Source organism: Scleropages formosus, chromosome 20 (genome assembly GCF_900964775.1).
Source record: "Scleropages formosus chromosome 20, fSclFor1.1, whole genome shotgun sequence".
NCBI lineage: Eukaryota > Metazoa > Chordata > Actinopteri > Osteoglossiformes > Osteoglossidae > Scleropages > Scleropages formosus.
The window spans coordinates 3,243,153-3,258,090 of record NC_041825.1 but is presented as its reverse complement, the minus strand read 5'-3'; the positions used below and the strand labels follow the sequence as shown (position 1 = coordinate 3,258,090).

The 14,938-nt window shown below is 40.0% G+C and overlaps 1 protein-coding gene across 1 annotated transcript; it reads left to right on the top strand.

Moving 5' to 3' along the window:
* The first annotated feature begins 8,856 nt into the window (after positions 1 to 8,856).
* LOC114909199 (serine protease 33-like) lies at positions 8,857 to 12,479 on the top strand. Its single transcript, XM_029246866.1, has 6 exons — positions 8,857 to 9,102; positions 9,412 to 9,435; positions 9,901 to 10,066; positions 10,180 to 10,451; positions 11,585 to 11,739; positions 12,176 to 12,479. Exons 1-6 carry the CDS (start codon positions 9,057 to 9,059, stop codon positions 12,431 to 12,433), a joined length of 921 nt encoding a protein of 306 aa, XP_029102699.1. The 5' UTR covers positions 8,857 to 9,056; the 3' UTR covers positions 12,434 to 12,479.
* The last annotated feature ends 2,459 nt before the right edge of the window (positions 12,480 to 14,938 follow it).

The window sequence follows — 14,938 nt, the reverse complement described above, 5'->3', positions numbered from 1 at the left end:
CCTTGCTATATAAATGGACAAATAATAGTAATTAGCTTAGTGTACAAACCTGAAGCTATACAGTAAGTTGCTTCGGGGAAATGCATCAGCTACAGAGTGCTCACAAATAATACACAGCAGAGTATTTTCTTTACTCTTTATTTGTACCTCTATTTCCTGTATAGTTTCTGTAAAGGTCTCAGATATAGCTATAACGAAATTGTATAATTATGAACATTGTAAGGCTTAATTTTTATTAACTTAGAGCTGTAGACACCCTAAACTCTGACATTTGTAATGAAATCGGTCCTGCACCAGTCCCAAGTTACTATTGTATCTGAATGTGTTTTTGCATTCTAATGGTGCAAAGCAGAAATGCGGGCAATTTTTGCTCTGCAACAAAGAATTGTTAGAAATCCATCCATCCATCCGTCCATCCATCCATCCATCCATCCATCCATCCATTGTCAACAACCGCTTGTCCCGAGCAGGGTTGCGGTGAGCTGCAGCCTCAGCCGGCAACACAGGGCGCAAAACCGAAGGGGAAGGGAAAATATCCTGGACGGGATGCCAAAGTTAATGGAATTTAATATAAAAAAATCTGGAAAATGTGCTTCAGAAATTTGTAACTCACTTGTTCATGATATAAGGAACAAGCGTACATCCTCGTCTGTTACACTCTGCATAAAAAATTATTATTTTAATTTATATAGTAATCATGGAATTTAGAAGCTTGCATATGAAATAAGATGAACATGTACAGTTTTAAATACAATAATAGATACATGCAAATAGTTATATTAAAAAATGTATCTTTGATGGGAAGAATTCAAAAATAGCATTAGAAAAAAGACCAGTACATATTATATTTATAATAAAATCCTTCATTTCACGAACACTCAGAAACAGAATATATTTTCAGACTAATAATAAGCTTTCAGATAGTCACAATTTTATTAATTAAAGACAAAAATTAGCAAATAATCAAAACAGAAACATATGTCTTCTGTTAATGTTTCTGGAAATCGACATAGTGTTTTTGTAAATTTTCCAAAATAACTGTTCCCTCTGCCATTACTGCACAGAAACAGGCTAAACTGACCATAAATCTATTTCTCTATTTTAGGAAACATCAGTTTAGCTCTCGAATTAGAAACACTCTATCAGAGATAATTAATTGATAAATGAGTTACAAATTCACATACTTTAAAATGCATTTCATTCCCATGTAATGTTGGTGAGTGCTGAGTACACTGTTTAAAACACACCAGCTGAAGAACTCCAGGAATCACTCGACCAGTTAACAAAAAATCATAAACTGCTATTATGCCATGTTTTCCAGTAATGTGTTCATTTCAAATGACTTACCTTACTGCTCTGTTCCGTAATAATTTAGCTAGACAGAGTACAACTGTGCAAAACAGCCAGTTATATGTTCCTGGCCAAAGCGATGTGTGTGTTTGTACCCTCCCCTTTTCAACCCCTTGAAAAAGTCATGATAGGCAAATGGTGAATGGTGTTATCAGGGTCTATAACCTGAAAAAGAAGAACTGCAGAAAAATGTATGGTTTTATAAATTAACGCAATCTTTAGAATAGGACAGAGATTTCTTGCAATAAGAGCTAAACCGCTATAATTACTTCTCTTCGGTAACCTGAATCAACCTGAACCTAAATCAAAGCACGTTCAGAACCCGTAGTTCTGCTGGGCCACACAGGGCAGAGAAAGACACAATATTACATTTTAGGTCCTTTGGTCATTTTCAGAGTGATTTCAAGGTTATTTATCAAGAATCTTCCAGGAGTTGAATGTAATTGTAGGCAAATGCACAGCAAAACTAATAACATTTTCCTGTTGCTAATGTCAGAGCTGTAGAACTGTGGAAAAAGCAGATTATCTGTGTTATTTTAAAACCGAGTAATTCTGATGCGCTACTCGATCCCTTGGATGCATCTTTACAGCAGATATGGCTTTATTGCCACCAGACATCACCTTGGCAGTTAGCTCAAGAAGACTTCCTGATGGAAGGAAAGGAGGAAAAAAATCATTTAATAACTTACGCACAAGAAGGGAAAATAATGAAGGAACTGTTGATTTGCTGCTGATCTTACCTTAATGCTCAAGTAATAAAAATATGTATGGGATTTATAGCTGTGCTACACAGATTAAACCAAAAGGTACATCTTGTATAAAAATCACTCCCCGAATATCATTACGGCGTTCTGTTAATGAAAGCCAATTCTGCTAATAAAACCACAATTGCAGCTGAAACATATGCAAATTATGCAGAAGTATATGTTTTTTATGAAGCTGAAAAGGTCTTTTTAGAGTTTAGTGCCTTTTAACAAACATACTCTTTGATGGATAGTGGACAAAAAGTAATTGATAGAGTAATTTGAATAAAATGAAAGGACAGTGTTTATGGCAACTCTGTGTTGACAGTCGCACCATAAAGATCTATTTCAACCACAAACACTTTCTGACCTTTACCTTATTCTCCTGCTTTCATTTACATCCCATTGCCCCAATATTGATGTTTTTCCATTGTTTGTGTTTTATTGTAAAACTACATTAAAACTGAGGGAAACCAAAACAAAGCAGGATCAGAAAAAAAATGCTGCTCCAAGAGAAACAATAGTTCCCATTAATGGCGTTTGTCATTTCCTTTGGAAAAAAAAGGGAGGAGGATGGGGGTAAAAGAATGACACATTGTATTCAGAGAGAAACTGACCCAGCAATCACTCTTACTGACCCTTGCTGAGCTGTTGCGTTCACTGAAGATCACTTAGAATGTTGGATACATTTACATTTATTAATTTATCAGACACTTTTCTCCAAAGTGACATCCATCTCATAGAAAATACAAAGTGTTCATTACATTAGCAGAAAGAGACACTTAGATACACACACATTTTCAGAACCGCTTGTCCCACACAGGGTCACGGAGCCTAACCCGGCAACACAGGGCGTAAGGCCGGAGAGGGAGGGGACACACCCAGGATGGGACGCCACTCCGTCGCAAGGTACCCCAAGTGGGACTCGAACCCCAAGCCCACCAGAGAGCAGGACCAGGACCAACCCACTGCGCCACCACGCCACCGCACCCCCTTCCACTTAGATACAGATGTGTGATTCTTAAGTAGTTAGTTTGTTTCCTTTACCATATGCACCGACGTCACACAAGTAGCTGCATAAAACTTTAACCATGATCTCTTAAGATCATGCAAGGTATAATTGAGCTCAGATCAATCCTTTACACAGCTACTCCTGCAGCTTAACATAAAGGTTTATATGTATCTCAAAAAAAAAACTACTAGGAAGATGATTAGGAATCAGTGATATTCTGGCGAAGTGAATCCGGAAGAGATGAGTTTTAAGAACCTTTTTAAATGTGAACATAGATTTAGCAGTTCTGAGCAGAGGGGGAGGTCGTTCCACCACAACGGAGGCTGAACCGAGAACCTCTGCGATAAGCATCTTCACAGCGATGACTAAGGGTACTATAGCAGGGTACAAACCACAGAACGTCAGATTGTAAGGTGATAGTCCTAAACAGTGCACTACTTTACTAAGTTATGAATAATGACTATTGTTCACTCAGTACAGCACACTGCCAGGTATTACTTACCTGGGTAAACATAGATTCAGTGATGCCTTTACAATGTTTGTGATTTAGTAATGGTCATATGGCGATGGTCTCTGATTTGGTGATTGTCATATGATTGTCATAAAGTGATAGTTTTCAATGGTCTCGGATTTGCTGATAGTCACGTGATGATGGTAATTTGTAATGCTCATATGGTAACGGTCATGTACTGATGGTCAAATAGTGGTATTCTGTTCTCTGTAACAAACACAAGAGACATGAGGATTGCTGTTCAGGTATGTTGGGCTTTTCAGACTCCACATGTTCAATCATGAGAACATTTTTAAGCAGCAAAAAAACTAACATTTTTGCTCATTTGTCAGGAGAAAAGTCAGAGCTAAAGTGTCACAAATCATAAAAGCTTAAACTTTACTGGATGGGGTGGCAGTTTGTCACAGGAATTTTATTATCTACCTTTACATTTATTAATTTAGCAGACACTTTACTCCAACGTGACGTATGTCTCAGAGAACAATACAAAAAGTGCGTCACATCAACAGAAGGAGCAATTTGGATGCAGACACGTGATTCTACTGTACGGTCCATTTGTTACATACCACCATGTGAACAGTGTACATTACACAAGCAGCTGCATAAAGGTTTTTCCATTATTCAACAAATTGCTATTAAAAATTATTAAACATTAACACTTACATGTTTATCGTGCATCAAGATCAGGGGAGAAATGAGTCCTAAAGAGGTGAGTTCTGAGACCCTTCTTAAAAATAGAGAGAGATTCAGCAGTTCTGAGTGAGAGGGGAAGGTCATTACACCACATCGGAGCCAGAACCAAAACCTTTGTGCTTTTGATATTCGTCCTCTTGTCTGTGGGGTTACCAAGTGGGCAGAGCGAAGGAGCATAGCAGTCTGGTTAGGGGGTAGCGAGTATCGTTTAACGTAAAAAAACATTCAAATGGAAATATAAACAGATTAATGAGTACCTTTTAAATTTGATTAACATTAAAATTAAGTGTACTTCTTAAAGGACTAAGTCTAATTCTAGAACTGAAAAAAAAAAAAAATCATTTGCACAACCTCTAATTCAGCGCTAATTGCTGACCCAGTCTTCCCACAGACGTGCAATGTTTGTCAGCTTACAAGCACTTGAGACATTTTTTATTATGTACACAATCAGCTGAAGGCTTAAGAAATGTACTTCTTTTTTTTTTGCTGTGTATATTACACAATCGTTTTGAGTACAGCTTGAGCAAATAAAAAAATCTGTTTTTTGGATTAACATTTTTGGGGTGGCAAAGCAGGTTTGGCCAGGGCCTGCTGTCTGGTGGGTCTGGGGTTCGAGTCCTACTAGGGGTGCCTTGCGGCGTCCTGATGTCCCATCCTGGGTGTGTCCCCTCCCCCTCCAGCCCTGCGCCCTGCACTGCGAGGCTAGGCTCACCGCGACCCCGCTCGGGACAAGCAGTGTGTGTGGATTGACATTTTTTTCATTAACTTCGAGCTACATTAAAAATGAAAGTCATTTAAAATGTGTGAACATTAAAAAGACGTCCTCTCTACAAACCTGTATTCAGTGCTGATTGTTGACAGATTGAGCTCATAAACACGCAAAAAGCACCTTTGTTACTGATTGACAACTCTAAGGGACACCAGAACCCAGCGCTGTACGCTCTGCAACTAAGTTTCGGTTTCACATTCGGGACTCTGCTTGGGTGCGTTTTACTGCCATCTGCCGGCTGTTTAGTGCCACGCAGGTTTGTTTGCGCTGCAACGGTTTTTTTCAGTCAACTGAAGAACATACAATAAAAGAAAAAACAGTAAACTCTTCAGAAATTCTTCACTGAAACTTTCTTAGCATGAGGACCCAGTGTACATATTCTGCTACTGGGACATAATAATAATATGTAATTAATATGTAGGATGAGAAAGTTGCTTTTCTAATTTTCAGATTTTTTTTTCCCATTTACATGACTAACTTTGTAGTCAAAATCCAAATCTATGTCTTGAGGTACACTCTGAAGCGCTGTTCAGCAAAACAAAACACGAGAAATTCTAACAGGTTAAGAACTTCGAACGGTGTTTTCATTACAGGTGCTTTTCCCGTGACTGCAAGTGTGTTAAGGTGTGGTGCGGTGTTGCTGGAGATGTATGTCGCTTCGGACAAAAGTGGCTGTTAAATGAACAAATATAAATGTTGTTTCATTATTTGCCAGAAATGCTTCTACATTGCCGAAGTGGTGTTTGCTCCCTTGCGGTCCCTTCTACAGTTGCACAATTATGTAAACTTCCCAGCAACCCTTGTTCACACACACTCACATTGCCTTAACCGCTTGTTCTAGGTGGGGTTGTAGCGCACTGGGGCCTAGCAGCACAGGGCATGGGGCTGGAGGGGGAGGGGACACACCCAGGGCAGGATGCCAGTCCATCACAAGGCACCCCAAGCAGGACTCAAACCCCAGACCCACCAAAGACCAGGCCCCGGCCAAACCCGCTGCACCACCATGCCCCCCATAGGAGTTTTCATTAAAAAAAATAAATAAAGAAAGAAAAAAAAAAATAAAAAATCCTTCCTCAATTCACACCATCAGATTTGGAAAAAAACGCAGTAGACAGTTGTATAATAACACACTTGCAGTCAGTCTTCCATAGCTGATTCTCAACAACAGAGCTGCTGTGCCTGGTTACACTGAAGTTGCAAAATGCAACAAATCCTTTCCAGCATGTGCAGAAATGTAATTATGCGTAGCCCTAGGCCGTGTGGGTGGGGCATTATGGGGTGCTGCCCCCTCGCGACACCTGAGCATTTTGAGCCTAGGTTCGAATTGCAGCCCAGTCTCTGTGGACTTTGCATGTTTTCCGCATGACCGCTTGTGCCCCGCGCTTCCGAGATAGGCTACAGACTGCTGTGACCCTGAATTGGACAAGCTGTTATAGTCTTCTGTTGATGCAATGCACTCTTTGTATTTTTCTCTGAGATGTACGTCGCTTTGGAGAAAAGCATCAGCTAAATGAAAAATATAAATGTGAATGAGTGTGTATTTTCTTGAAGACACCCTCCTTCTCCTGACAATGACAATTATTGTTTAATTTCTAACATAGTTCCATAGCAAAAATATACCCAAATATCTGAAGCATTTGCAATCATCATGATATGTCTATTTTGTCTGTTTCCTTTACTGCTGAGGTTGTGAAAATCAAGTTCAAGTTGTTCAAGTTGTTTTTATTGTCATTCCTCTATACAGCTTGTGTGCAGTGGAACAAAATGTCGTTTCTTCGGAGACCATGGTGCAACACAGAACATAGTACAAGACAATAAAGAAAAAAATATAAAAATCAATATATATAAAATAAAGCATATACAAAAATAAATCTAAAATAAAAAATCAAACTCTCCTTAAGAAATGAGGCTCAGAAACTCTTCACACTCTGACTGCAGACAGAACTTGGGGTTAGGGTTAGGTCAGACTGCTTTCTTTAAAGCTCTCAGTTCTGTTATGGAAAGTATTTCATTGGCCATAATAACCATGAAACACTAAAGGAATGAAGCGCATAAAGTATGCATATGAATAACGAACGTACAAATAAGGTGCGTTTCACCAACAGAGAGACATGGCAACACACAAGTGATTCTCAAACTACGATGAGCGGCTGCAGCACCACAATTTTTGACACATCACGCAAGCAGCTGCATATAGAATTTTGAATAGAATTATATGACGAGCCCCCAGCCCACTTCACATCACCTTCGACGAGTGAACCCTTTGAGTAATGAACCATCTCTTGGTCCCAGTTCACAAGTAGAGCACCCAGTGCAATGAATCATCAAACTGTCAGCAACCTTTGGACTTTCTTCTTCTTGCAGGTAAATCTGAATAAAAAAGGACAGAAAGGGAGAAAAAATAAAGTGAAACTGCTGATGGAACTGCGTGTGTAGCTTGTCAGACTGTTAAGTAGCAGAAATGTGTTGCACACTCAATTTTACATTCAGTTTACTGAAATGCACATATTTACATGAATCCCTAAAGAAACTTTCATTATTATTATTATTATTATTATTATTATTATTAAATAACTCTGTGTAAATAGTTATTAGTATTTATTTCTGTAAATAGTCTGGTGTTCTTTTTTGATTGGTTGTTTTATTGTTCATGCGCAGTTTGCAGCGAGGTGAATTCTGGGGAGTTCTGGGGGTGGCTCCTTAACCGTTATGCGCGGTAGAGGGGCTGAGAGTGACTTAGGGGAACTCTCGAGGGTTGAGATCCAGCTTGATTTGATTGTAGTGTCTTTGTTAAGTCTGCTGCCAAGAGACATGTACACTGTTAAAGAGAAATATGAGTGGCATGATGATACAGCACCTGGGTGGTATGAGAAAATGTGGGTTTGATCCCCTCTCAGTCTGTGTGGAATTCGCATGTTCTCCCTGTGTCTGTGTGGGTTTCTTCCGGGTGCTCTGGTTTCCTTCTACAGTCTAAAGACATGCTGTTCAGGTTTGCCCATAGTGTGTGAGTGACAGAGAGAGAGTGTGTGTGTTCCACTGATGTATGGATGAGTGACCCAGTGTAAGTAGTGTATCTAGCAGTGTAAGTCACCGCGGTGAATAAGTTGTGTGGGCTCATAACACCACATACAGTTCACTGAAAGTTGCTTTGGAGAAAGTGTCTGATAAATAAATAAATGTAAATATCTAATAAAGAGCATGTTCCCGATACCCTGGCCTGACTCTGGAGCCTGCTTCCGGTAGCTCTTTGGGAGAATGCTACTATTAAATAACTTCAGTAAGTATTAAACCACTTAAAGCAGAAAAATATCCAGAAAAGCAACAAACAATGGTAAAAAAAATCTACAGATTACAGTGAAACCCAAAGACAAGGCAGAAGCTCTAGTACCTGCCCACCCACACTCAGATTCTGTGTTTTCCTGCTGAAGTTCAGTTGTACGCTTAAGAAACTCAGAAGATCAAGATCTCAGTCCTTCGAGAAATGTTATCACACCGACACACCGAAAGTGCAACACAGTAAAACGATACTAATCATGTGTCCCACAGAAAGGGAAGGGAGAGAAAGATTCCACTTGAAGTTACTAAAGATGTTATGGGCTCCCTGAATAGGACCGGTTACGTCACTGCCTGTGACGCAGCCCCCACCTCGCGGGGACAGGTGTGCATAAATCTGATTGGCTGGGGCGGCGGTCAGGTGTGCGCAGTACAGAGGTAGGACTTTTTCCGCTGGATGTCGATACTGTGCTCACTGGCCTTTTACCACAGGTAAGGAAACGCCCCTAGACTAGTAAATGATGCCTCGAAACCGGCCGCTCCTTTTGTTTTTCTTCGACTACGACTTTTTTTTTCTGCTCGTACTATCTCGCGCTGTCGTTTCCGGAGCTCCGTTCGCCCCCGGTACACGATTTTAGTCACTATTTTAGTCACCTATCGCTTTAGTCATCGCTATTTTTGTGTTTTTGTTTGCTGTAAACAAGAATGGTGAACTCGGGAGGTCTGGTGGTTCTACTTCTTGCGACTTTAGGTAAGAGTTTTTAATGTTATTTTTACATGATTAAAAGTTTTTCATATCTGTTCCGTTCTGTAATATTCACGCACGTTTATGGCGGGAAAAGCAGGTGTTTAATAACTTTCACTAGTTTAATGGCGCGTTTTCAGAACTGTAGCTGTAAGTAGAGGACACAGCCTGAATCAATGTACCTCAATGTTTTTGTCTGTTTTACACTGAAGTATTCATGACGTAGGGCAGCTTCTACAGTGGAATAAAATTGAATAGATAATAAAATTATGCTGTTTTGCCATTTTTAAATTCAAATTTGAACTTCTCTAACAGGTTTCTGGACATGTGAAGCACAAGGTAATGACCATTTCTTGTCTGTGTGTATTTCCCCCTCGTTTGTTTCTGTACTTAGTAGGGAATTCAGGTGGGGTTGTGGTTAGAGCAGGTAAGAGCAGGTAACTTGTACTGAGAGGACACAGGTTTGAGTTCCCCTTCCTGCTATAGTACTCTTTGAGTCTTTCGCTTACCCACCCAGAACTTCACCAGTAAAAAGTAACCGTCGTAGGGAATCGTCGTAAATAGCTTAATGTAAGTCAATATTGAGAAAAGTGTCTGTCTGTTAAATAAATTTTTTTAAATATTGTATGAATATATTTGATGGCTTGTTATTATTATCCTAGGGATACAAACGTAGGACAGAAAATTCAGGTGTCACTCTATATGTGCTCAGCAAGTGTTAACTTAAAACACTGACTCGATGGCGCTTGTTGATATCAGCGTAACGTTTTTAAAAATTTGTTAAAATTGTCTTTTTGTTATTAGTGTGCGGACTGCCTCCCCTGACCAACAGGATTGTCGGAGGAACTAATGCACAAGAAGGTGCTTGGCCATGGCAGGTGGATATCCAGACAATAACGGATGGCCACATTTGTGGAGGGTCTATCATTGCAGAAGACTGGGTGTTGTCTGCTGCCCATTGCTTCCCAGCGTAAGACTCCAATCTGCCCTCATGGACAGTGCTTTATTGCTCACTGGTGTTTAAAGGGTATGAATGTCCTGGTGTGGAGTGTGATCTTTATTTTTTTTTTAATTCCTTCTCAGGTCTTCCAGTTTGTCCTCCTATGTGCTGTACCTGGGCCGTTACCAGCTCAACGGATTTAACCAGTATGAAGTTTCGAAGCGTGTTGCTCAAGTGACGATTCCACCAGGTTATGTCGATGCCCAGGAAGGGCTGGACATAGCTCTGGTCCAGCTGGACAGCCCAGTGACCTGGTCAGACTACATTCAGCCAGTTTGTCTACCTGATGCCAACACCCTGTTCCCCAGTGGGATGCTTTGCTATGTCACTGGCTGGGGGCAGGTTCAGGAGGGAGGTGAGTGGAGTGTCAGTTGGCAGGTGGTCCTGTCTGGTGGGGTATATTGTTAAAACCCAGTGAAGATGTCAGGAATTTAATGTGGTGAATAGAAAGTTACAGTTATAATAATTGTTCAACCAATTAGCAAAAACTTTTAAGCCTTTTGAGGGAAAAGTAATCCACAAAGAGTATAACGATGAGATGTTGAGACTTGGATTCAAGAGATATTTGCTGTGTAGTTCTTCCCGGATGTTACCCTTCTGTGTTTTTATACAGCTTGTTGTCAACTTAAACGAGTGTTAAGAGGTTTTCTGAACCCTTTTTTTCTTTAAGGTTAAGTTATTGAGATTTGTTCTGTAATATTTAGACTTTTTTATTTTATGGTTGATGCTGTGCTATTTTTTTTCTGGAGTTTTTGTATAGTTATGTGCAGTAAAGCTTTTTATGCTTTTTTTTTTCCTATTACATTGCTGAACTGTTTTAATCCAACTTTCCACTTTAGCTTTACCCTCTTGTTCAGTGGAATAAATGGAATTAATAGGCTTCAAGTTACAGTTAACTTGGCAAGTAATTCTTTCTTTTTGCTTTTCACAGCTTTGTTGTTTTGAACAGTAGGGGTGGACTGTTAGTCAGCATCTCTTTATATGTAGCTAAATTGTAATCAAATTTGCCAAGTTTTTTTTGTATTATTAAATCAGGTACTCATTCCTAATGTGTCAGTTTTTTAAAAAATTTTTTTAAGGACATCGCAGGTTTCATTGTTCTTGTCAGACTTCTTTCTCTACATGTTAGGAGACCTGGTATGGAAATGAAGTTAAATCTTACTTTTTAAATATTGCCCACTACTGTATTAGCAGAAATGTAACTGGTGGAACTACATGTTGTGTTTTTTTAACAGAAGATTACAACACTTTGTCCTGTTTAAAATTTAGGATTGTCATTTTGTTGTAACATGTTATCTGTAAGTTCAAACTGTAATAGTCCCCCCCATCACTGTTTCAGTTGTATGGAATTGCTGGCAAATCATCTGCCAGTTTTCACATCAGTACAGAGGAATTCCATTTCTCATGTCTTCAAGGGAGAATAAGTTTTTGTTTTATTTTATCACCGTTACTCTTACTTTTCTTAATTTTTTTTTGTATTTGTTAAAGTTTCTCTGTCAGGTGTGGGAACTTTACAGCAAGTTCAAGTCCCCATCATTGACCAGCCTACCTGTCAGCAGATGCTCCAGGCCACTGAAAACATAAGCATCCTGTCTAGCATGATTTGTGCCGGTTATCCAGAGGGTGGAAAGGATGCCTGCCAGGTAAGAGATATTTTAGACGTTCTTCAGTACATGGTTAGAGTGAAGGCTTTGTGTTTATGATTCTGGTGCTTTACATTTACTCTCTTGGTGAAGTCACAGAGGCAGTTAAAGCATTTTCTTAATTGCAGGTTGTTAGTCGCATTAGCTTTATTGTCAATGGTAAGAACATACAGACAACCCTCATAATAAAAAGTGGAATACGAAAGCAATGGCCTTATTTCATCCTTAAACACACAGTACAGAAAAATGTTACAGCATCAGTAGCCATTGATTGTTCTTTCTGCAGTAAGTTCCTAATGCTTGTTAAGAACACTGGCGTCTCAGCTGTTATGCTTGCTTTGTGAATTACGATTTTGAATCGTTTACATCTCAAATTCACTACAACACACCTTTAAGTCTTGTCTTCAAAAAAAACCTTCAACATGTTGTCTCGCAGGGAGATTCTGGTGGACCTCTTGTGTGCTCCATGGTGAATGGGACGTGGGTGCAAGCAGGTGTGGTCAGCTTTGGATTTGGCTGTGCCCGACCCAACCAACCTGGTGTCTATACCGAGGTGTCTGCCTATACTGACTTCATCCAAAGTAGCGTGCCAGATGCTCAGCTCATTGGCCGGGCTTCCTATAGCTGGGCGAGTAAGTTGGCTGTGCTGGCCAATGCCGTGACCTCCCTGGTTGCAGTAGTGTTGCTGCGGTAGGCTTGTTCAGTGTGGGTCCACACACGAGAGAGTGTAATAAGTGACTTGGCACATGATGCAACTGAGCCACATAGAGCTGAACTGGGAAGGTTAAACTGGACTTCATACCCGCATATTACTCAGGCTATAAAGTGAGTATTGCACTGTACTTGCCAAAGATAGCAGGGGACCAAGTGAAGTTTCATGCTTAAAAAAAAAAAAAAAAAAAAAAAAAATTCCAGTGTACAGTTTTAGCATAAGCATATCATTTTTGGACATTTATATGTCTACAATGACACTTACAAAAAATGTCATTAGATTTTAAAATTTTTTTACAGTGGAGAGTGATCAACTGTTACTGCAAAAATGAAGGTATTTATTTTGCAGAAGTAACAAGAATCATTTAGTCTTTAGTTTTATGTGTAATAGACAAGATATCCAGTTTAACTGCAAATGAGCCTTCTCTAATACTATCATTGATTTGAAGCACTGTTTCTTGGCTATAAGGTGCCTTATTTAGCAACTCTTCCTTCAGTTGTAATGTCTTACATTTTTTTTTCATTTCAACATTATGACAGTGAAAGTATTGAATTTCCTCAGCTGTTTTTAATAAGGTGTGAAAAGTTGGTTCTTTGCTTAAAATATTTTTGAATGCTTTTCTTTTCATTGCTATGCATACAGCAATACTTTTAGTTTTGTTAACTCAAATTGTCTTGAAAGTTTGAACTTGTTAATTGTGCAAGTGTTTGTTTAGTGTACTGTTTGTTTTGCATCACCAAATATTTTCAGGCACTTACAGATGCCTATTATTACTGTCTGTCATCTATCATCTATTTTAGATTTGTCTGAAATCAGTGATTAATTGATTTAATAATTTGATTTATTCACTGGGTGTGTAGTCTTAGAGCATCAATAAAGTTGAATTTGATATGCATATTTTAAAATGACAAATTCATATGTCAGTTGTTGACTTATTTCATAAACATGTAGCATTCACATTGATCTCACTGATCACCAACAGTCACAAACAGCAGTACAAGCTGTAATCAATGGAAGTGAGAATGAGGGTGATAAATTAAAGCCTGTGGGCATGGCAAGTCTTCTTGTCCTTGAAGTCATGGCAAGAGACACAAAGAGGGGGCGAGAGGGGAAGAGGACTGAGTTTGCAATCATTGTCACATTTTAACTTAATGGTAGAGAAATGTGAGGGTGAGATGTGTGAAGGGATGGTTGGAGGAGCAGCGCAGGCTGGAAACAGGGACAAAGAGATGGGGGTTTTTGAACTTTACCCCATCAAAAATATTCCTCAAGCATTGTATTTCTTCTGATATTGCTGCCTAGACTGACTGCCATGTAGAACTCAACCTCTCTAACTGAAATCCTGCATCTCCACACTGGTCCTTCTGCCTGTCGAAGGTTCTCTTTTAAACTTGACAATTTGCTCATCTTATCCACTTCATCTGTCAAAAAGCTGGTATTAAGGACTGACTTGAGTCTCTACTTCATTGTAGCCATAGCATAATCTTAGAGATGCCTCCTTTTCAATATCAGTACAATCTGCCTGTAACAGGGGGTGCGGTGGCGCAGTGGCGCAGTGGTGCAGTGGGTTGGTCCTGGTCCTGCTCTTCAGTGGGTTTGGGGTTTGAGTCCCGCTTGGGGTGCCTTGCGACGGGACTGGTGTCCCGTCCTGGGTGCGTCCCCTCCTCCTCCGGCCTTACACCCTGTGTGCCAGGTTAGGAAAGAAGTGGAACATGCTGGCTACAATGGGGCAGGCAAAGTTACAGTTTCAGCAAAGCATAGTGGTAGGTACGGTGACATCTGGTACAGCTGGTCTGGCCAGTGTTCTGGGAAGGTCGGGTGTGTGTTGTTGCCAAGGTTATGGAGAGAAAGCTGTCAATCAGGAAAGGTGGGGTGTAGGATAAAGGTAATTCTACGTGGACACATGCTAGGGCCTGGTCAATCCTGGCTGGGTCACTTGGGTATAGGTGTCTGGTATTGAAAGATCCAAAACACCCAGTGACCCAAATTTTTGACTGCTCTTTACTGCCCACTAACATCTGTTTGTGGAACTTCAAGTGACTGAATTAGGAGATCTGGAGTGAAATGAGCTACATCTTCATGTTGGATGAGCTTGGGATTCTGGGGTGATGTATAGCACACAACCCTTTTTCTTTTGGCCATGTCCATTGTATATCAATAGATCCATTCAATAGATTCAAGAGGAATGAGTAGCCAGCAGGCTGGTTGAAAGCTCCCAGAGTGCAACAGGAGGACACTGGCTCTAACCAACTAAGGTCAATAACTGCTTGTCCCAAGCAGGGCTGGAACCCTAGACCTGCCACACAGCAGACACCGGCCAAGCCACCACACCCCCGGCACCAGTTCTGTTCATTGATATGTGACATAAATGCACATTAACAGTGATGCGATCCAGTCAGCGGAATCTCAAGAGGAAAATGACCATGCAGTCATCTACCACCAGTTCAATTTAAACTCTAAAAAAATTAATAAAATACAATAAAAACC

Excerpts from the sequence above, each read along its gene's own strand:
- LOC114909199 (XM_029246866.1), top strand. The coding sequence starts at position 9,057 with ATGGTGAACTCGGGAGGTCTGGTGGTTCTACTTCTTGCGACTTTAG. Across the intron at positions 10,067-10,179 it reads GCTGCCCATTGCTTCCCAGC|GTCTTCCAGTTTGTCCTCCT; the intron begins GTAAGACTCCAA and ends ATTCCTTCTCAG. Across the intron at positions 10,452-11,584 it reads GGGGCAGGTTCAGGAGGGAG|TTTCTCTGTCAGGTGTGGGA; the intron begins GTGAGTGGAGTG and ends TATTTGTTAAAG.